The 23,180-nt window shown below is 40.6% G+C and overlaps 1 protein-coding gene across 1 annotated transcript in view; it reads left to right on the top strand.

Annotated features, from left to right (window-relative positions):
- The first annotated feature begins 152 nt into the window (after positions 1-152).
- The window catches only part of LOC103800120 (cadherin-8-like), a 57,699-nt gene continuing 34,671 nt past the window's right edge, over positions 153-23,180 (top strand). The window contains exons 1-2 of the mRNA XM_009072481.1: positions 153-484; positions 15,899-16,345. Coding sequence (XP_009070729.1) covers positions 16,094-16,345 — 252 coding nt within the window. The 5' untranslated portion in view covers positions 153-484; positions 15,899-16,093. The remainder of the gene's footprint in view (positions 485-15,898; positions 16,346-23,180) is intronic.

The following is a 23,180-nucleotide window of genomic DNA, read 5'->3' as shown; positions in this document are numbered from 1 at the left end:
GAAGGCGGGGTGAGGGGTGCGAGGGAGAGGGAGGGGGAAAACCACCACCCCAAACTGCTTACACGAATTTCCCAGCGCTAGACCTGCCTCCGAGATCAGCCCAATAAGAGCTGTCAGGGGAGGCTCCCGGCTCACTTTTCCACATCGCTTCACAGTTCCGTTTGGCAGGCAGGCAGGCACGAGAGCGCGCTCAGCCCCGGAATTAGCGGATTTATTTGGAATATCCCTGCTTTCCTGGAGACGTGCTGCTGCCTCTGGCTTGTGCGAAGGGAGAAATTACTAACTGCGCTCCAGCATGCAGGCACAGAGACCCGGGAAGCCCAGCAACCAGCGTCTCCTCCAGCACCAGCAGCCGCGGAAAGCATGAGAAGAAAATCTGGAGAATCCTGCCTGTTCCCAGGGACTGGCTGATGTTTTTTTCCTCACCCTTTCAATCCGCGCGTGAAGTGGCTGTGGGCGAGCGTCTCCCTTGGTCCTTGAAAGAGTGAGTATTCATTTTATTCCTACAATTTGCGGCTGGCTGGCAGAGGGCTCTCGCTCTGTGGGTTTCTCTTTGACTTGGACTCTGCGTGCGTGCAAGGTGCGCTGTGCGAGTGCCTTCCTCGTCCATAGGTGCGGTATTAGGCTGAACTGTGGTGCCTCATTAAGTCGGATGTTTTGAAATTCCCGATAATGAAAATGTCGTGGGATGCTAGTTAGGATTTTTTTTCATTATTATTCCCTCGGGAGGAGGAGTGGTGGTAATTGTATTTCTCCTCTCGTTTGTTTTTTTCGTGGTGGCTTATTTTTCCTTCCCTCCATCACCCCCCTTTGAAGGATCAGGAAGACTTTGGATCACAGAGGGTTGCTTCCAAGGCTGGTGAACCCGTTTCTTTTCCTTGTTTTCTTATTTAGTACAATAAGTCTCTGGGCTATTTTACTGTGTTGAATAGATGCAGGGCTGCATTCATGCATTGAAATAGATTGCAGTTTTCGTGCTGAGAATAAAAATCACCCACCAGCCAGATATGTAAATGAGGGAGGAGGAGGCTGGAAGAACCATGAGGGGGGGAAATCCCCCTGATTTATCACCACCTTCCCTCCTCCCAAAGCTTTGCACCCCCTAAGTAGGTAAATAAATAGGAATGGCTTCATAGCTTACTTCCCCACTTTCAGGGAGGAAAGCATCCCAGAAATACTGCTTTTCCTCTTAAAAGCTGAAATGGGAATGAATCTTTAGCCATAACTAGCCAGGAGTCATCCCTGTCCCACAAGTTGTTTTCCTTCCCTTTCTTTGGTTGACTAAACAGACAATGCACCCAGCTGAAACTTGAGAGAGGGAGAAAGCTCCTTAGCTTCAGTCACTTGTTAGTTCCTTCCTGCCAAGGCTCCTAGAGAAGAAATGCAGGAGTCTGAGGCCCCCTGAAGCTGGCTGTTCACTAAATGCTTTATCTTTGCTTTGAGGAAGGCAGAGGAGTAACACATCCTTATATTCTGCTCGGCTACAATATCTGCTGGGTAGCAGCATCCCAATCGGGAGTCCTGAGCTGCCAGACAGCGTCCCTGCTAGACAGTATCAGACCTGAACACGGTGCTTGGCTGGGGAGCCTGGGAGGCACTGCAAAGCTTCAGCACAGAAAGCTTATGGCAGCTTCTAGGTGGGTAATATAAAAGAGATTAATTCAAATCCTTATTTAGACTCTGCCTACCGCCATGAAGGTGACACTACTTAACACAGGCAGGAATTCCTTTGCGGTTCATTGCTGTTCAGTCATGTCTTGAATTTCTCTCAATTCAAACAGTTTGCATTTAGTACCAGACCAAATAGAGTGGAATCAATCCAACCTGGCATCTAACGGCGTTAGACAAACCTGCTTGTGTTGCCAACAGGTATCAAAGTCTATACCCTCGTTCTCCCTCCCTCTTCCTCTTTCAGACAGGCACAAACGCACACACTCTGCTTCATGCAAACGAGTCTGTCTCTTTCCTCTGAAAGTAGGAATAAACACTCATACAACTTTCATAAAGGCTGACACCTCTAAACAGCCAACTTGATCACATAAATGGCTCATCACTTGTGGCTCTGGGTATCACAGCCAGATGTGTTTTGGGGGGTGCTCATTGTAAGAAATCAAATAACATTAACTGTTTATTGTTTCAAATCTACCACATTAGTGCTTAATAGGAAGGAAGCTAACAGCTGCTCACTTCAGTTTCAATTAAAGAATAGAACTGATAACTACCAAAGCTATGGAAAAAGAATCGTCTTAACTTCACTCATCTTCTCTTGGAAATTCTTCAAGAGTTTCTCTGCAATAAGGATGAAGAGACATAGACAGTACTTATGTATGAATGATGTTCCTTCTCTACATTCAATACCAGACTGCTGTGAACAAGGAGAGACTTCACAATAGACTTCTCAGTAAATATAAGTAAATAATAAATAGAGAAGACTGAAAAATGACCCTAGTGTGCATTTTACCTGCCTTCAAGCAAATGATAAAGCACCTAGAAGTCAGAATTTTGCATACCTGTGAAATTATCGTTGTTCACACCCATAAAATCTGATAACATCACAACCCAGAAGCTCTCTAAAGTTGTCACCTCTCAACCTAATTGTATGGATAGTTGGGACAGAAGAACCTTAGGAAGGAAAGTGATTCTTACATGATATTCTAGTCTAAGGTTCTTATCTATTAAGCCTTATTGTTCCACCTTGCTACTTACAGAATGAGCACAGGTCTCTGCTAGCTTCCTTCTAGGCTATTTAATAACTCCCTTCTTTCTTCAAAACTTGCATCCTGGCTCTGGAGAACTTTGATTTCCATACCTCGTTGTAAGCTGAGGCGCTTCAGTGTCCTCGGAGATCGAAGTATTTCATGTAACTTGGTTCTTAAATTATCCAGGTGAGCAGTTTGTTAACTGGGCAGGCTGCTAGCCAAGAAACTAACTTTGGACAGTTTCTTCAATATTAAGAAATCAATAACAAGTGCATGTGCCTGCTTAACAAGCGCAACTGGTTTTAATAGGAAGTGTCCCTGTATAGAGGCAGCTGCTCCCTTTACACCTTTCATTAGAAATAAAAAGTTTTCATCCCTGTGAGGTGCGGTAGAATCCTCCTTAGATGAAGTCACTCTGCTTTTTCAATATACTTTAGTCACTCCCATCAGCTCCTGCTACTGAGGTACAAACCAGAGCTATAAAGGGAGAAATAGTCCCACAGTGGGATTTAAATTCACTTTTTGTCATTTGTCAGCTTCAGGATTTTTCCCATAATATTGCTCTTTTATCAAATACATTTAATCGATCCCTGGACACTATATTTGCATCACTGTTAACATATGATGCATTGTCTTCTCTGGAAAAAGTATATTCTTTCTGCGGGATACCGAAGCATTCCAAGTAAGAACACACAGTCAGCCATGGATATAGATTTAGGGCTGTCACCCCTTAAAGTACTTCCTGAATTTTCTTTCTGTTTCCTCTTGCACATTTGCAGATTTCATCTTTTTAAATCTTCCTTTTGGAAGACCTAAGTGCCCTACAGAATTTTTTTTGGCACCTAATGAAATTCAGGGCCTGGAACGCACCCACTTGACTCTTGATACATGCAGATCGTTTCATTGCCAAAACTTCAGAGACTTTAAAGGGGAAGAAATACTGTTTATGAGTAAGAAGAAAATGTGAACACATACTTTAAGTTCTCGGAGCTGAACATATCTAAGTTGCTATTGTACGTGTTCTGTAACAGAAACTGTTCGTGCTTCATAGTATAAACAGGTATTTTATAGCATATCCCCTCCCGCCCCTGGCCCCATAACCGTGAGATACTGTATATCTTAGCAGTGCTTCTTTTCCATTCTGTTTCCATTTTAATATTATTAAAACCTGACCTACTATTAATACTGATGATTGTATGCTTACAGTATACGCTGAGTGGTATCATAAGAGTCTTTCAACTATGAGTATATAATAATAAAACCTAAATTCTTTCAGTGGGAGGCAAATGCTAAGGCAATTTGAGCTTGGAACATTTGAGCATCATTGCTACCATAAGATCACATCAATAGAATTAAATTAGATCATGGAAACTCAACATTTTTCTTAGTGTTGTTGCCATAGAAAAGGTGGCTCACTTCAGAGCTTTCTGAACATAACTCCTTCAGCAGTAGACAGACAGAGAACAAAATAAAGTCCAATTTGAGATTTCAACTGTCTGTGTATAAATATATTTATTTATTTTCCTCTCAGATAGACCCCTTTGTCCTAGAATCTGGTCAGCACATTTCTCATTTTGTCAACCAAGTAAATAACATCAACTCAGTGGCATTTCAGCTACATTAATAGCATTTTGTTCCCAAAATACATTGGGTACTGATGGTATCTGGAGTAGTAAGTGCAAGCTGAAAAGGGAAAAAGTATTTCTGAAGCAGGTCAGTTACCAACCGATAGATTTTAAAGCATCTGACTCTAGGCAAGAGACTGATTTCTGCCTGCCTTAGTCACGAGAGCAGCCTTTTTCCATGAGTTGCAGTGATAACACTCATAGAATCGATTTTCCAAGGTGTGGAGCATGATGTGTCTTGTGAAAATCATTTGAAATTGAGAATGATCAGCACCTTGTCTTGGATCTAAAATTAGCAATGCCTACCAGTCCTAGTGAAACCTTCCATGAGAAGTGGTCCTGAACCCTGTGGTGCCTAAATCATAGACAAGCTCAGAAAGGTGTTTTAGAGTGTGTCTTGATCAGGTCTTTGCAACAGAGGTGGGAGTTCAGAACATTATGAAAGTAGTCAGTCTTGGCTACTTCAGTTTCAGCTGCATAATTTGGTGTAGGTTTGACCGAAGTAGCTTTCTCCAGGGAAGCAATGCTCAGCCTCATTTGGGGACTCCGAGAAGCACTTAAACCCATTGCGTTTCTCTCACTGATTATCATAATCACATGCGTGGATATATTTTATATTTTTATGCTTATTTATGAAATATGAATGCTAAATATAAAGATAAAAATATATACTTATGGGGGTTTTAATATATATTATGTCCAAGCCCCTGAATACTAATGCAAATGGACTGTGTGCACTCAAGAGGGAGAGCAATTCGCTAATTGAGTTTTGCAACACTTTAACTGCAAATCTCTCTTACGGATTAAATGTAACAGCTCTGATTGCCTTTTAAGTAACAGATCATCAAAACTTAATGTCACTGAAGTTTAGATGGAGTTCCGTATTCTAGTCTGTGGCCTTTATTTTCTGTGCATTTCCAAAACTTACATTGAAGCAATCAGGCAAATACATAAAAGGGGGGGGACCCCAAACCTTAACTTGGTAACTACAAAAGAAATAAGTTTAACACTGGAGAACCCTAATTCTTTCCAAACAACTCATTTGAATTGATGGTAAAGCTGCCATCAAATACAACGATGCAAAATTAATGACCTTAACTTCATATGTCTCAGCAAAAAAGATTTGAGTAAGATTACTGCAGTCATACTATATGTAGTTGGAGAAGTCCAGGTATGTTCACATATTTCCTTTTTAAAGAGTATTTTATGTACACACACATTTATGCATATGGCTGGGCAGTTTGTATAGTCATGATGTGCAGCCATAATTTTGTATTTTATATTTAATCAGAATAGAATATATGTCAGGAAAACTTGTGTGTTTTTCTTTAATTCTTTTGTTTAATTCTGTAGAGAATATCTGACAGTCTCTAAAGAAAACCAATGAAAATGAAAGTTCTGTTGTATATATTTTTTTAAAAAAATAGGACTGAGAAAGAAGCCCAGAGAGCAAGATATTTATGTCTTCCATTAATATTTAAACGTTTTTTCAGGAAGTACAGGATAAGCACATCCCAGCTGCTGAAACTCTCCTGATAAACAATGCCCTAGGCAGAGCATGGTTAACACCTAATTCTTAGTCACAGGCCAATCTGTTTGCCTTTTTATGAGCTCTCTCTGTGTTGTGCACAATTTGCCTTTTTCCCTTCTCTCCTTTAAAAGTGATATAGGTCTTCACATTATGTAATACACCTTCGGAAAAACGAGCCTGGGTGTGAGAGATGAGGTTGGCATGAGCTGAAGCTCTTAAGTCTCTGTGCAATGCAGTTCTATTCTAGTCAAAGGAAAATCGCTTTAATCAGTGGACTGGAGAGAATAAAAATTACTTCAGCTCACTCCTTCCTCTTGCTATAGGATGAAAATAATGCTGATGCAACTATTTCTGTTATGTTTAAATTTCTGGATCACTTTGGCTGTCTGTCTTTCCTCTCTGCTTCGAGCCTGGAATGTGAGATTCTCAGCACAATGGCATGAGGTGATGTTCTGACACACCTCACTGGAGTGTCTGACTCCCAGAAACACAACCCCTTGTTTTTTCTTTTCTAAGCGTGAGAAGCTGAAAGGGAAGGCTGCATTACCTTTTGTTCTATGGTAGAGCTAAAGTAGCTATATTGTCATTTCAATCCCTATTGCTTTGGTATCACCTGTCATGAAAAAGAAAAAAAAATCCACACCAAAAAAACCCAAACCTAAACCAAATCAAACAAAAAACCACGAACAAACAAACAAAACCAAAACAACCTTAAAATGTTGTAGGTATTCATTTCACTGGAGAGGAAATTTCATCTTGAGCTGTGAACTGTGGAGCACATGCTGCCTCTTTGTCCTGTGCCTGGACATGGTTTAGCACAGCTGGATCCATGGCTGGAAATCCTGAGCACTACACAGTATAAGGAGTAATGAAGAGAAAAATAGTTTGAGAGTTCTAACAACACACTTGGTGGGTTTTTTTTAAAATGCATTCTGATTCCATAAAGTAGTGAATGCTTGTGGAAAGACTGACAGCTTTATAGTCAAAGAGTCTGAGCCTTGGCAGCTTTAGAATTGGTCCATGTTGGTTTTACTATGGAAAAGTAACAAAAATATCCCAATAAAAAAGTCTATTGAATCCAATAGAAGTTAAATAATAAGCATGACATCAGAGGGTCAGACTACTCTTTTGTGGGTTTTTTTGTTTTATTTTGTTTTAAAAAAGGATTTCCTGATAGTAAATATTTAAAAAAAAAAAGGGATAAAAATATTTAGGTAGTCACTGTCATGAAACAGACTTTGTAGATATGATAAAGTATCATATTAAGTAGTCACAGAATAGCAGACAATTTGTTACAATAGATTACTTTGATTAAAGGGGATATATTTCAATGTGATGTACATGTCATTTCCTCTTTATCCCAAAGCATTAGCCAAGTTGTGTAATGACCTATATCCTGTAGCAGCCTCATCTCCACTTCAGAACACCAGTTATGGTGTTTCCCAGTTAAAGCACACGAGTAAGGAAACTAAGAAAGAGGAATTTATCTCAGAAAAGCTTTTCTAAACCCTCCTCCTCTCTGCCTCTGAAACAGACCCTTAAAACTGAAGCAACCTGCTTTTGCTAATAGTCATCTTCTGCATAGATTACTAAAACCCTCAGTAAATGTTGCAGGTTGTTGTGTTTTAACCCCAGCCAGCAAATAGGTCTAAATATTGAAGAAACTGTTGCATTTTTGTACGTGTGTGTGTATTTCTGCATGTCTCTATTTCCTCAGTGCAAGTGCATGGATTCCGTCAGTTACACTCAATGCAAAGGCTAACACTGTGCTTAACAGTCCCTTAGCATTTGACACAAGCTTAGGAGCTTGCTTAATAATCTAAAGAACTGTTCAGAAGTCTTTAACTGTAAAGAGTAGCAGTGCATGACTAAGCTTAAAAGAATAAAGTGGCATATCTTTGTTCACTGAATTACTCCGTGTGTGTGTAGGGCAGAACACCTAAGACAAAAGCAAGAGAGAAGTGGTGTCTGTTACCATTGCTGCTGAAATAAATAATGCTGGAGATATCTTCTTTGGATTTTCCAAGCAGCCATAAGTAATTTGCCACAAGTAGTATATCAAAATCAACTCAGAAATTGATTTGCATTGTATTGGCAGCATAAAATATACTTCACCCCCCTGCAATAGTGGAGTTTGTGTTTCATTTCACTTCCTTGGAAATTTCAGGTTCTTGGCCAAGGGAAAGGATGTGTGGATAATGCTTTAATGCTTTTCTGTGTTACAGCTAACTCCAGGTGACGTAACAGTCCCTTAAAATCACTGTTAGTCAGTGAAATTTAGCGCAGCTACAGAGGATAATTATGATTTGCAGCAATGCCTGGAAGGAACATGCCTGGCCTGGAGTGTGGCTGCTGGCTCACTGCCCTTGCAAGCCCCTCTGTGCTGGGCAGGGGTTGTGCTGGATCACGAGAGCTTCACCTGAAACAGCCTGGGCCCAGAGCAGCACATCTGACTACTGCCTCGCTGCAGCTGAGGCAGTGGGAGATGTTTCCACCCCTAAAACCTGCCAGCATCAATGAACAGAGCTGCAGTAGATTGCAGTGGTTCTGTACTGGGAGTCCTTCAGAGTTTTATTCAAATAGTTTACTGTCCCTAATTGCCTGTTCTCTCCTCTCCTCCAGAAGTTGTCTCCACTCACTTTTGTTGATGCAGCTATTTGTCTGACTGCTTTCTGAAGCATATAGTCAAATTTCATATGCTTTTTGTCAGCACAGTTGTTTCTGAAACTTCCTGTTGTTCTGTAGTTTGTGAGCTCTTTACTTGTGCAATGATCTGGGTTAGAAACTTGAAGGAAAAGACTTCTCTAAACAGGGTTTTATTCCAAATTTTGTTTGTTAACCCACATTTCACTGATCTTAGTGTTGCCTTGCAAACAGCACAACTGCAGGGACAGTAAACTGCAGTGGAGAAGGAATGGGAGTGGAGATGAATGATTTGAACATGTAGCTTGCATGTTGTGGGGGCTGGGGGGGGCAAGAACCTCTTAAATTAAAATTGCTCTTGGTGGAATAATTGCATGAGCAATGGCCTAACCCAGCTCTGTCAAAATGATTTGGTTTTAAAAACACCTTACTATTAAAGGCGTTTAAGTTAACAAGATCATTTTGACAGAACTGGGTTAGAGAGTGACTGCACACACAGTTCTGCTGGCAGATAAGAGGCAGTAAAGTCTAGCCAGGGCATGCAAGTGGCACTTTGCAATGGGCACTGTGAGCATGATCTTAGCTACTGCTGTGGCAGTGTCTCTGCTTACAGCCGCAGTCCCTCTTCAGCTTGCAGTTAGGTGAATTACTTCTTCATCTGAATTTTTTTGGAGTACATGAGTAATCTTTGCACAAATGAATAATCCACCGAAGAATAAGAATTATTGTTTATGGCAAGAAGTATTCATTCCTTCACAGTGGAAACATGATAGTGCTACCTTGGCCAGGGTGATTTAAACCTAGTTCAGGTACAATTTAATGGAAAATTACTGGAAATAGGATAACTATGGAGCAAAGTTATGCAGGCAAGGATGGTGTGTTTATTTGTTGGTTATGGTGTCTTGATAGTTCTGTTCTGGTGGACTTTCATTTTGCTTTAATGGCAGAATAAAAACCTTACCACAGTTCTCTATAAGTTAGAGGGATGGAGCAGCTCTGCTGTGAGGAAAGGCTGAGAGAATTGGAATTGTTCAGCCTGGAGAAGAGAAGACTTCAGGTGACCTAATTGCAGCCTTCCAGTGCATGAAGGAGTCTGCAAGGAAGATGGAGAGAGACTACTTACAAGGGCCCGGAGTGAGGCTGGAGCACTAAGGCCTTATATTTTTGTTATTGAAAACTTAAGGCTCTATTTTGCTGCCATATGAGCATCAATGAAAGATAACTACTCTAAGATGGGAAGGCTTTGCATTACATTGCTGCTATGAGTGGGAAAGGACCCTGTGTGAATCCTTGAGAAATGGGACTAGGTAGCATAAGTGGTAGTGTAGCCAATACCTACAGAGGTAAAAGTAAATGTAAAGAGTCTAAGGGACAGGAAGAACAAGGTGAAGTGGAAAAAGCCCCAAACCAACCAAAAGATGCTTCAGCTACTGTGGGAACAAAAAGACAGGAAGGTGAGAAATGGCCATAGGTAAAAAACCCCAGTAATTTTAGCAATAATAAGGAATTTGCTTGGGTGCTAGCAAAGGAAATACTAAATGATACAAAATGCCTATACCTCTGTACAGGCTATCATAATGGATCCCAGTTTTGCTGACCTATTGACAGGAGAAATACAATCCCTGATCATGAGCTGTGGGAAACCTGTGATAGTGTAAGGAGAAGCTCACTGTTGCCTAATGAATTCCAGGTAAAGGAAGCCACAGGGTGTGAATTTTTATCAAGGACACCTGCTTAACCTTCCTATTGTATTCTCTTAACCTATATTGAAACTTTCCCACAGCTCTGTTTGGCAGGAATAAGGATCCTTATTTCTGGCAGACATTAAATGGATTCTTCTGGACACAAAAGCCCAGGTGGGTGGTTGGGTGCAATTTTGAGGCTCTAGAGGAAGCATTCAGAGTGCACAGGTTATTGGGTTGCTTGTCACATGGCACTAGCTGGAACTCTCTAGGTGATCAGTAGATGAATGCCCTTCATTAATTATTCGAGGCTGCTTGTGTAATGCAGATTTGCTTATACTGAATTAGCATCAAAGGAAGAAATTATGTATTTAATGCACAAAATATAATGGAGCCTGCAAATTCTACCAAAAAAGTTTTAAGCAAAAATCATTAACTTTCGCCTGGCATCTCTAGTGTAACTTATTTAAAGAAACTAGTACACAAGGGGGTTTTCACCTTAATAACAGTTGTTTAGGAACTGATTAATTCCTCCTTGATGACATAGTGAAGTCAAAGGGATAAGCTGCTGCATATCATCACCGTGAATGAAATAAAGACTTGGTTACAATTCTGAAGACAACCCTCCATGTCTCTTGCATGGAGAAACTCTAGTGTGGCTCTAACATCTTTTAAACTAAGATTCTGATGTAAATCAATGCACTAGCATTGAAATAAAATGATTTATCTGACTGTGGTTTGAAAACTAAAAAAAAATTGATTTTTTAAAGCTTTATATGATCTTACTTTGATTCTTTTTCAATAAGAATTTTATAACTTCAACTACTTTTATTAAATTTATTAATCTTTTTAAATAAACCTACTGTATTCTGGTGTTCACCTTTTAATGCTATGAGATTATTTTAAAATAATTTAGCAAAATGATCATAGTTTCATAGTATATTTAGGCGTTGGAATGGACCTTAGAGATCATCTAGTCCTACCTCCCACCAGAGCAGGTTGCTCAAGGCTTTAGCCAACCTGGCTTTGAACACTGCCAGGGTTGGGGCAGCCATAGCCTCCCTGGGCAACCTGTGCCAGTGTCTCACAGGAAAAACTTCTTCCTGTTATCTAATCTAAATTTCCCCTGTTGCAATTTATGCCTGTTATCATTAGCTCTGTCAGAAATGCTAATCGTAGAGCTGAGATACTGAGAACTGTCTCCTATACCTGTGTGCTGCCATATCTGACTCTAACTTTATGCAGGGAATGAACTCATAGCAGTAACTTGCATAGGGTTTAGTTCCAAAAGAAATTGCAATGTGTATTACATTAATTTCTGAAGTTGATGTGCTAGTTACGTCCTACTCTTAGGTTATAAACTTCTACTTCCTAGTAATCAATTTGTGTCATATAAGAGTTACGCACTCCATGGCCCAGAGTTTTCTGAGTAGTGCCCTGAGATGCATGTCACTGTGAACAGGACAATATTTTTCTCAAACTTCATCAGCACACACAGTAAGTGGAAAACAAACCACTCAGCTTTATCTGTACTTCTCTGTAGGCTGTACATGGAGAACAAAATTTATGAATACAGTCTTAAGTTTTTGAAACATAAGACAGTTATTTGAATCTCTGCTCAGTGACATAGTGTCACATTTTCTTTCATCTATTTGCTATGTTAAAGAAATTCTTTATATTTTAAATATCACTTTCCCCTCTCAGGGATGAATGGAGAACTAAAGCTGTTTTGTAAACAGCTTTGCTGGATTAGAGTTGATCTGTAGTTGTATATATCATACAGGAAAACCACTTAGAACAACAGTGAAGTTTTGCTAAGGAAAACAGCCCAAGGCCATTTCTACATGTGGAAATTCAAAGCAAAAATTATGCTTATATCAACACCAGCAAAATACGAGAGTGGAGTGCTGCTCTGGGTCCCAGCATGGGAAGGACATGGACCTTTCAGAGCGAGGGGAATGGCTTCACACTGACACAGAGTAGGTTTGGATCTGATATTGGGAAGAATTTCTTCTCTGTCAGGGTGATGAGGCACGGGCACAGGCTGCCCAGAGCAGCTGTGGCTTCTCCATCCCTGAAAATGTTCTAGGCCAGGTTGCACAGACCTTGGAACCACCTGGTCTAGTGGAAGGTGTCCCTGCCCATGGCAGGGAGTTGGAACTAGATCATCTTTGATCCCTTGCCAAATCATTCTGTGTTTCTGTGATTCTATGAAATGCACTCCTTAAGGACTGTGTTCTTGTCCTCTTTTGGTTGCTTAGCAAGAGGAGGTTCTGGCTTCAATTTTGCTGTCAATCCGTACTCACTACTTCTTTAGACCCTGGCATAAAATGAAAAGGGAAAGTGCTACTGTGCCTCCTCTGCCAGGCTTCCCTGATTGCCAGGTCTGCCTTTACATAAGGCTTTTTAATATCATTACAGTAGTCTGATTCAGTAGCCCTATCAGTTTCTCCTACACATCTAATCCAGAGGATTACAATTTAACTGCCAGGCATTCCTTGATTTTCCTGTTAGTCAATGTGAAATCTGCAGGGCCAAGCGTTTAATAAATACCTTCCATCAGCTCCCAACCACATCCATAGTGTTCTGCTCCCGGGAATGGAGAAGAAAAGTCATTTCCAAATTTGGTAAAGAAATTTGGGGTCAACACCATCTCCACGCATTGCACAAAGTAGATGCCATGATTCACTGCTAGAGCTGTGAATCCCAAATGAGAATCTGTTTCTCAAATAACTCTTAAAAGGCTCCTGCCGTCTAGGTTGAACAGTACAGAAATTTATCCAGCTCAAGTGTTACTCACTGATCATATTCCTCTGCAGTGCACCAGTACCTGCCAAAGTCCCATGGGATATTTTTCCTTGCTCTGCACCGCCTAACATTCACCCAACTTTCCTGTCAGTACTTCAGAATCTCACAGCTGTGTGTTTGTTGAGCTTGTGTAACTGTGCTCTTCACAGGGTTACTTCACTGAGTGAGGTTTGATGACACGGGATGTGCATTACTAATATTTTTGATGTAGTTTTGACTTGTTTGCCTTAAGGTATTGCTGAATACAGAGCTACTGTGAGCACAGGCCAGTCACAGTGAATCTTATGCATTAGTGTTAGTGGCTAGGACCTAAATTTGATTGGAGTAAGTGAAGAGTAACAAGCAGGAAGTCTGGGGGAGGAACTGAGGAGGGATGCACTGAAATGAACTTCATGCTTGCCAAGGATTAGAAGAGTGGCAGTCTGAGAATTTAATATCCTGTTCTTTCTTCAAACAAAACTGTTTCTGTGAGCATCATATTGTTTTATCTCATTTATTTCGTCTCTTTTAGGAGGCAGCCTGTGTAGATTAATTAGGAATTGTTTTCAAAAAGCTTCTTGAATATGAAAGGAAGTGTTTTACTTTACTATTATTATTTGGTCCTGTTAGAAAAAAAAAGAACTATACCAGTTTGTACTGGAAGAGTAAGAAAGTCAGAATAACACATTACACCTTACTCTGTCCAAGCCTTAGAAAGAACCCAAGTGAGCCAGGACTGTTTGTGGTGTGACTCTAGTTCTGGGTCAAAATCACTTTGTTTCTAAAATCCAAAAACTCTTCTATGGAAAAGGAATCTTAGCTTGGGCTTTCAGTTTATGCCTCCAGTTGTGAATTTAAGCCTGGATGTTGTTTGAAGATGTTGCCTCTTACCCTGTTTTACAGTGGTTCTATGTCTCCTATGTTTTGATTCTTGCTCCACTGAAGGAAGCAGAAAAATCTGTCCCCTGGCAGGCATATGGACTCACAAGTCCAATCAGATATGAACCAGGATCCCATATGAGCAAACTTAACCACCTTGGCTGCAAGTTCAGCTGTTTCTCTTACCATGCCTTCGCCCACTGAACATGCCCCAGGAAATCTCTGTTTAACATGTGCCAGAAAGCAGCAGCAGTAAACTCCAGTCTATTCTCTAGGCTGAAGAGCATTTTCAGAGAGTGTCTTGACCAATCCTTCCTGTCAAGCCATCAGGGCTGTTTGCTTTTCTGGGATGAGAGAATGCTGAGAGATCAAAGGCCTCTCTTGCTTCCCCTGAATTTTTCACAGAATTTGCTTGTAAGACCTGTATTCCCTGATTTCTTTCCTTCTATCTCAGCTGGCAATGAGGCCTGTAATCCTTCTTGTTCCCTCGGTAATAGATGTTCCCCACATTGTGGCTGCATTGTTGCAGCACTGCGCTATTAGCTCCCCGTTCTTCCATGCTGCCTGAGATATTGAGTTTTACTTTGGTAGCAGCTCTTCTCCCCTTTTAACAAGACAAGTTTCTCACACTTTCAGATTTCATGCAACAGATTTCACAGTTGCTTTGGTGATTACTGAAGTTTAAAAACAAATGCTTTTTACATTGTTTGCTTTTAAAAGAACAGCTGACCTTTACTGGGCTTTGGCATGTCTTCACGTGTTTTCTGCTATGAGTGTGTATGAACCTAAAAAAGAACAACAAATCCCCAGACCCTCAAAAAAACCCCTAAGCCCTCAGGATTTTCATAGACATGCAACACTGGGAACTCATTTTAAACTGTGAAAAAACAGCCTAAGACACAGTGTAAGCTTAAGAATAGGTATTTCTGCATCTCTTGTATGTTGTGGTTTCTGATGAGATCATTTAGATATGAATCAGTCAAAGAAAATGTATCAGGAATCTTTTTATGTAACTTCAGCCTCGTTAGAGTAGCTGTAATGCAGCTTTTTTCCCTGAGCCACATCCCATCTAGTTTTCCAAGAGATCCATGGCTGCACTTCAGGATTTGCCTGTCACTGTGGCATCAGCCCTGCAATGTTAGCACATTGGTCCATTGCAAGGAATGTTTACACTGAGGTGAAACTTGATGTGACCTTCTAATATCCTTTTGGGACCACATGAAAGGGTGGGCAGGGAAGGACAAAATGCTCCCAAGTGCCCATCAAGGAAAATATATTTGAAATAAAACATGACTGTGTGTTTTCTCTGAAAGTGAAAGAGAGACACTGAGAGCTGGAGCACAGATGTGCATAAGGAGCTTCCTTAGGTTCCGGAACTGTTTTGGGATCATGGGTTTCACAGAGGACTCACCAGTGCTGTTCCTCTGCTGGGCCATGAAGGTTTTGCTGGGCAGTGCTGCTTCAGCGAGGTCAGGACTAAATCAATAATGCATTGCTGAAACCTTGTTCACTTATGAGAAGTTTTTTTCTTTTCCTGTGGAGGAAAGGAGAATAAGAATGCAAGAACATTTTCTTTGACTTATTTGACATCCTAAGTGTTTGTAATTGACCATATAAAACGTGCAGGCCAGCAAGAAGGCTAGAAGCTTCTTCAGACCCTAAGACAAACTACAAGTAAAATACCAGAATGATTTGGGCTGGGAGGGACATTAAAGCTCATCAGTTCTACCCCCTGCCATGGGCAGGGACACTTTCCACCAGGGCAGGTTGCTCCAAACCCTGTCCAACCTGGCCTGGAACACTGCCAGTTCTTAAGCCTAAATGTTTTCCTAAGTTCGTGTAATCATTCAGATGAGTCTTCTCTCACTATTTCAGGCAATAAAAGAATTCACAGTCACTTAATTTATTTTTAACCCATTTAACATGCAATAATATAATGAACTACAAATTTAATACCTAATGTGGCTCATTTATGATGTAAAAGTAAACGTTTCAGAATGCTTTCCTGAGCTCTTTAGTCACTGATTTGACCTTTTTTTTCCCCCCCCGCAGGAATCTTTAATGACTGGAAAACTCAATGGATCATGTTTTTCTCATCTAAGCTATTTTTACATTGACTGTGCTGTAAACACATGGAGGAGCTGTAAGTAAATGTTCTGTACTGCATGATGAATTGGATTGCTACAGTCTGGAGGAAAGCAAAATAGTCATTTCATTTCCGTGGTGATTTGCATAGCCTGTGGTACAATGCCAGAAAGACTAACGGAAATGCTTATGGATACATGGACTCCATTAATAATATTATGGATTACTGTCCTTCCTTCCATTTACATGGCTCCAATGAATCAATCTCAAGTACTACCAAGTGGATCCAGTACAGGACTAAAAAGGCTGAATGAAGAACAAAGAGTTCTGAACCGTTCCAAGAGAGGCTGGGTTTGGAATCAAATGTTTGTATTGGAAGAATTTTCTGGACCTGAACCAATCCTGGTTGGCCGGGTAAGGCAACATTTGCTTTGTTTCTCTGACTGTAGAAATGTATAGCATGAGAAGGTCTTCAGTCATTCACGCTCTTCTAAGGAATCCAAATCTGAGGTGCTTTGTGATTCCTCAGTTCTTCTCTATGATCCATACATTTGTGCTTTAAATGTCCCTCATTTTAAGGACATGGTTTCCTAGTTAGCTAACCTGCTATTTTCAACAAAATTATGCATATTCCATTTGTCAAAGAAACTCACAAGCATGTACACATCCTTTCTTTTCTCTCATTAGTCACTGCTCCTCACCTCTGTCAGCTGATGATGTTTACCAAAGTAGCTTTCTTGCAGTATGTTTCTATACATTCCAAAAGGTTGTCACACCCCTAGGTCAATTTTGATCTCTAGACTCATGAAACAAGTTATTTATTCTCTGAGAATTTTCAGACAAAAAAGGGAAGTGTGGGATTTACATCGAAGTACAAGGTGCTGGTTTATGGGGAGGTGCTGGTATACATACGTATGAAATAACACTATTGCCACAGATTTGGTAATTCCCTTTCAAAGTCAGGAAGATAACACAGGAAAATGATCATGTTTTCCTATGTGTCCTAGCTTGCCTGTTGCCTTAGCTTGTTGCCATGCATTAGCTTATTCTGTAGCTCAGTGTGTTACCTCCAGTCTGTGAATCAGCCCTGCACTTACATGAGATCCTGAGCCATCTGTATCCATCAGGGATGAATTATCTTTAAAATTATTCTTTGAGAAGAATGATCTGTTCATAAAGGCGTATGTGACAATGAGCAAGTAGAAATGCCTTAATTGTTTATCACTAAAGTTCAGCACCTGTGAATAACCAGGTATGTTATTGTCATAGTAGCTGGCTACTGAAATGGAGTAAAAAAATCTAGACAACCAGAATTATATGGATAGCAATTCATTTCATGGTAATTTTTGAAATTCTATGGATAAATGAATAGCATATTGTATAATATAGGCACTGTCAATAGCTATATGTATTATTGAAGAGAACACAGATCAAGTGCATTCCCAGATTTTCTCTAGTGTAGCCACTTAAAAAAACAGGGTCAGAAGGTGTAATGATCTTTGTATTCAGTGACTTTTGGTGCTGTGTCAATTTAAATTTCTACCAGGTATTATATATCTGTTCTCATTTGTTTCTCTGTGGTTAGTACCGTATCTCAGTTTCAGAGATAGCAATGTACTTATTTCAGATCTTAAAATGTTTTATTCAACCCATTCTTTGTATAATATTTTAGTCAATCCTTTAAAATGATTCTGAGTAGCTGGGGAGAATCCTGGGTTTTTACTTTGTAGTACTTTGATTTTCAGAGTGTATCTTAATATTTTTACCATATTAGGGTTTTTTTTGGGTGGATATAATATCCTGAATTGTTGGAGGAAATAGAAGTGGGTAGGTTAAACTAAGCCAAAGCAATAAAGACATTATCCCTTCTTCAGCTGGCATTTTGAATAGAATTAACTACTCTAAAATGCTGTGACAATGTATTTGTTGAGACTGCTGCATAATTAAAACACTGCATGATATAGATGGAAACCAGCAAAAAGTGAAGTTTGTTCCCACAGGGAGAAATCCTTGGGTTACTCATTAACATGACTTAAAATATTCTTGTAATTCTACTCTGTATTTTTCTCTCGCTCCAGAAAAATCATCCCTATTTCTGACTTATTTTTCTTTGCTGAGGCTTACGAGTGCTATGAGCTCTTTCAGACTCTGATGTGTAGTCAGTGGGGGCAGAGGCACTCCACAGCTTTCAGAGCTGCTCTTAATCCTTCCTGACTGTAAGGCAGTGACTCCCTCAATTATAGTTCTTGGCAGTCCTTCTTCCCGAAACTTAAAGGTGTACAGAATGTCACAAGCAAAATGCTTGCCTTGTGCATGTAGTTGGGCTGTGGTTTGTCCTTTGTCACCCTCATTGGTTTCTTATCCATTGCAATTTAAAAATAACCTCCTGTTCAGAACTGACAGGAGATTTGCACTTACATAGTTCCTCCTCGTCGCTTTGCTACTTACACTCTTCCTCCAGCCTTTCAGTCTTGCCCACTGCCAAAGGATTTGCACACCTGGAGTACCTCTTTCCTCCCATGACTTTCTTTAGCCACTGTTTTTTCTGCCCCATGTCTTACCTTGATTTTCTTTTTTCTTCTTTTGCCAGATTTTGAATGAAAGACACTCAGTAAAATATGATATAGTGAATTAGTGGAGAGAGGCTTAAAATTGTGGAGAATGATATCAAACGTGTGCCACCTCTCTGCTGCATTTTCTGGACATAAATGTGCTCTTGTGCCATTACAGAGGTAGTGTTGCTTGCAGGTGCTTTTTACATGTTGTAAATTCTAGTATAATCTTCAAACAAATTTATTATTCGATGGTTAATTGCTTCCAAGGAAACATTCTTGAAGCAAATCTAATTATGTAGATTTTGGTTGCATTTTTTGTCTCTGCACTGTTGCAGAGTGTACCTGGTACTTTTCATAGTCACGTATGATTTGTACAAGCATATAATTAGGTGCTTTGGAGGCTAAATACCAAAATAAGTTTTGCACAAACAGAAATAATAAACATAAGCTGAATTTGTTGTATGTTCTCAAATGCACCTTTAAAACCCACTGAAAATTCAGCTCTTAAGAACTGCTCAGAATAAAATAGATACTTAAATAATGGTTTTCATGTTAGTGGGTGGAAAGGCACTGAGTAGGAGCATTTGGTTCTAATAGCATTGAATGGAATATGTCAGAAAAATAAAACTGAAAATTGAGATTAATTATAATAAATACAAACAGAACACAAATCACTTTCTAAATAAAAGCCTGCATGTAGAGTCTTCCTTCTGCTAGATAAAAAGATCCCATACCAAAGTTGCTGAAGTGCAGAGAAAGTTTAACAAGACAGGATTTACAGAGATCTGTAATCTCTTTTCTGAAGCTGCTCAGTTTCTTTCAGGAGAAACAGCTACTAGGCATAAAGACCTTCTTCAGAGTTTTCAGTGCTGCAGTGCAATTCTGAAGAGTGCTTATTCTTTGCTATTCTGCATGAACACATAGTGATAAATGCATTCCCAATGTATTTGCTCTAATAAATGAAAGAATTGGGGGTGAGACTAATAGGAGGAATTAATGTGACCACTTTTTAAGTGTGGTGTTTTTCTTCAATGACTTGAGTAAAGGACCAGAGAAAATCTTTTGCTTTCATTCTTGAACTTTGAATTTGAACAATATGCACTTTTAATGTCAATTTTCAACATTATGTTCAGGATCAAAATAAGCAGCTCTGCTTGAGTTCACACTTCTGTAGAGAAGTGTATGAATACTTATCTCTTAGATGCTTTCTGAATTTATGAGATTCCTCTATAAACTGCCACAAATATTCTCGTTTTTTGGGTTTTTTTTTTCTGTTTTCAGATTGCATTTATTTTGACACATGGTAAATTCATAGAATCATAGAATAGAATATCCTGAGCTGGAAGGGACCCACAAGAATCATTGGAGTCCAACTCCTGGTCCTGCACAGGACCCCCCAACAATGCACCCCATGCCTGAGAGCATTGGCCAAACACTCCTTGAGCTCTGTCAGGCTTGGGGCTGTGACCACTGCCCTGGGGAGCTGTTCCAGTGCCCGAACACCCTCTGAGGGAAGAACCTTTTCCTAATATCCAACCTAACCCTCCCCTGACACAGCTCCAGCTGTCCCTCTGGGTCCTGTCACTGGTCACAGAGAGCAGAGATCAGAGCTGTCCCTGCACTGGCCCTTGGGAGGAAGCTGCAGATCCTGATGAGCTCTGCCCTCAGTCTCCTCTTCTCCAGGCTGAACAGACCAAGTGCCCTCAGCCATTCCTCTTCTGGCTTACCCTCCAGGACCTTCACCATCTCTGTGTCCCTTTTTTGGACACACTCTAATAGCTTTATATCCTATTTTGCTAAGTTCCATGTTATTTTGTTCTGAACATGCAGAAGTGTATATATACATTTTGAGAAACCTACAAAGTAACCTTTTTCATGCTGGTGTAACACACTTCCAATGAGTTTGGTTTTATTCATATCAGTAGAATGCAGAAAGATTTATTTGCAAATATGCTTTTTTACTTTTTTTTCCCCCTCAGCCACAGAAGCAGGTACATACTTTACCAAGCTACTGCATCTCCCTTAGAAGACTCCATATACTGCACATTGCTGTCAGCAGTTTGCAGCCTCCCCGTGGCTGACAACCTCATTCAAGTGTAGAGTGATATGTCTTGTGACACTGCATGCTGTCCCTGTGGACCTGATTAGTTAGATAGAACTTTTACTTGATATACACTGCTGCATTTTCTCAGTCTCCTCTGCATGCAGTTACAGCACCACGGCAGATGTGCTGTGAAATCTGTGCTGTAGCAAATGCTACTGTTCCTTCACTGGAGACAGCCACCGAATTCACAATGACATAGATCAGAAAGTGAAAAAGCATTAAGAAACTGGGTTTGGGGTATATAATTGTAGCTCCTGTTTTATGGAACATGTGTTATTTGTCATGTTTTAAATGGGTTAGAACTTGCTTAATAGATGTTTTTAAGTAAAAAACCGGTATAGTTAATGTAGGAACAGTTGTGTATGTAAGAATCACAGAATCATACAATATCCTGAGCTAGAAGAGACCCACAAGGATCATCAGTCCAACTCCTGCCGTGCACAGGGCACCCCAACAATGCACCCTGTGCCTGAGAGCATTGGCCAAACACTCCTTGAGCTCTGTGAGGCTTGGGGCTGTGACCACTGCCCTGGGGAGCTGTTCCAGTGCCCAAACACCCTCTGGGGGAAGAATCTTTGCCTAATATCCAACGTAACCCTCCCCTGACACAGCTTCAGCTGTCCCTCTGGGTCCTGTCACTGGTGATAGGGAGCAGAGATCAGAGCTGTCCCTGCACTGCCATTTGGGAGGAGCTGCAGACCCCTATGAGCTCTGCCCTCAGTCTCCTCTGCTCCAGGCTGAATAAGCCAGGTGGTCTCAGCCACTCCTCTTATGGCCCCTCCAGGCCCTTCCCCATGCTCATGCCCCTCATTTGAAAACTTCTTAATAGGTTTAGATCTTTCTTATATCATGGCACCCAGAACTGCCCCAGGACTTGAGGTGAGGCTGCTTCAGGGCATAGCAGAGCACAGCAGGACGATCCCCTCCTTTGCCCAGCTGGTGATGTTGTGCCTGATGCACCCCAGGGCATGGTTGGCCCTCCTGGCTCTCAGGACACACTGCTGACACTTATTCAACTTGCCATAGACCAGGACCCCTAGATCCCTTTCCATGGCACTGCTCTCCAAGCTCTCATTCCCCAGTCTGTAGGTGCATCCAGAGGTGTCCCATCCCAGGTACAGAATTCGGCACTTGTCTTTGTTAAACTTCACACAGCATGGAGAGAAGAAAAGAAGGAATGAAGGCAACAAAAGTTGTTTGTTTGGGGGTTTTTTGTGTTCTCTGACATAGCAATAATGGTCCAGATACAAAAACCCACTAACAGTGAGGTCAGTGCTGTCTCTGTCATACCTCTCCTCTGGCAGTACTCCCCAGGTTCTCCCAGAACCTTCCCTGGACTCTTCTGAATTTCCTTGTTTCCAGTCCCAAGATAATATATTGCCTGTTTTGTCTCTGGTAAATGAGCAGGGCAGGGAAGACCAGTCCCTGTGTCAGGTTCACAGCTGCTGTGGCACAGCACCAGAGCTGTGCTGGCTCTTGAGAAGGTGCTCTGAAGAGCCTAGATGGGAGGAAACCAGTGCGACTGCGTTACTGAGATGCAGAAAGAACAAGGTCAGCTCCTCAGTGTAGTGAGCTCAGGTAGGTGTTTTCATCTGTGACCATGGCGCTTTTCTTCCTTGCTTCTGACTTAGGTGGTTTGTGTCTTTTCACTCTGTTGAATGCAGATTTTTTATCTGGCTGTGGGATGAGGCAGCTAGGCAACTTTTGCTTTTTAGAGCAACAAAGATGTTTCCCTTGAGGTATGGGGCTTGGGTTCAGGCCTTTAGGGGAGAAGTGATTTTCCTGTAGGAGGAGCAGTGGAGAGGCATCATGTTTTCACAGTTAAATGCTTGAGGCTGTGCTACTGTAAAAACCCAACCTGGAAATGCAGAGAGCACTTATAAATAGCTTTGAGCTGTATGTTCTACATTATCCATGCTTTATGCAGTCTTTGATTGCTTCACCAACATACATTTTCTCTCTTAACAAGGAAATGGTAAAATGTTACTTGTTTAAAATCATGACTAGTTCTGTTGAAGTACAAGTGATACATATAGCCAAAGTAAACAAGGTTTTAATTGAACAAGTTCATTCCGTATGTTTTTATTCCTGCATTGAGCTAGGGATTATGATGGGGACCTGAAAATACTGTTGTACTCAAGTGATACGAACCAGAAATGTATATGACTGAGGCTGTCATTATTTTAAGGGATGAATTACATGCTGTTTCCCTGAGTGGAAAAAATCCTTGTGAAATGTAGGTGTAGCATCGCCCTAGCATAGGTTTCATAGGGTATAGCAGTCCTACATTCATGCATTGTTAAAGTTTTCACAGAACAACAGAAATCAAACACTATGTGCGATAGATTCTCCTCTTTTTCCTTCTAACACACACTTGTATGTTTTGCTATCTATGATTAAAATGCTTGCCATAAAATATTCAATATCTGAAATGTTGCAAAGTCAACATTGCCTTCTGAGCCCTAGATTTTTGCTGTTGTTTTGCAACCATAATTATGCACTAATTTTCCTACTTAAGTTTAATAAACTCCCAGAAGCTGAAACCTATCATTTATTTTGCTACTGTATTCTTTATGGAAAATACTAATTC

This window comes from Acanthisitta chloris, unplaced genomic scaffold, assembly GCF_000695815.1.
Source record: "Acanthisitta chloris isolate BGI_N310 unplaced genomic scaffold, ASM69581v1 scaffold1324, whole genome shotgun sequence".
In the NCBI taxonomy this organism is placed as follows: domain Eukaryota; kingdom Metazoa; phylum Chordata; class Aves; order Passeriformes; family Acanthisittidae; genus Acanthisitta; species Acanthisitta chloris.
Note: the sequence above shows the minus strand (reverse complement) of the source record. Positions and strands in the feature narration are given on the sequence as shown.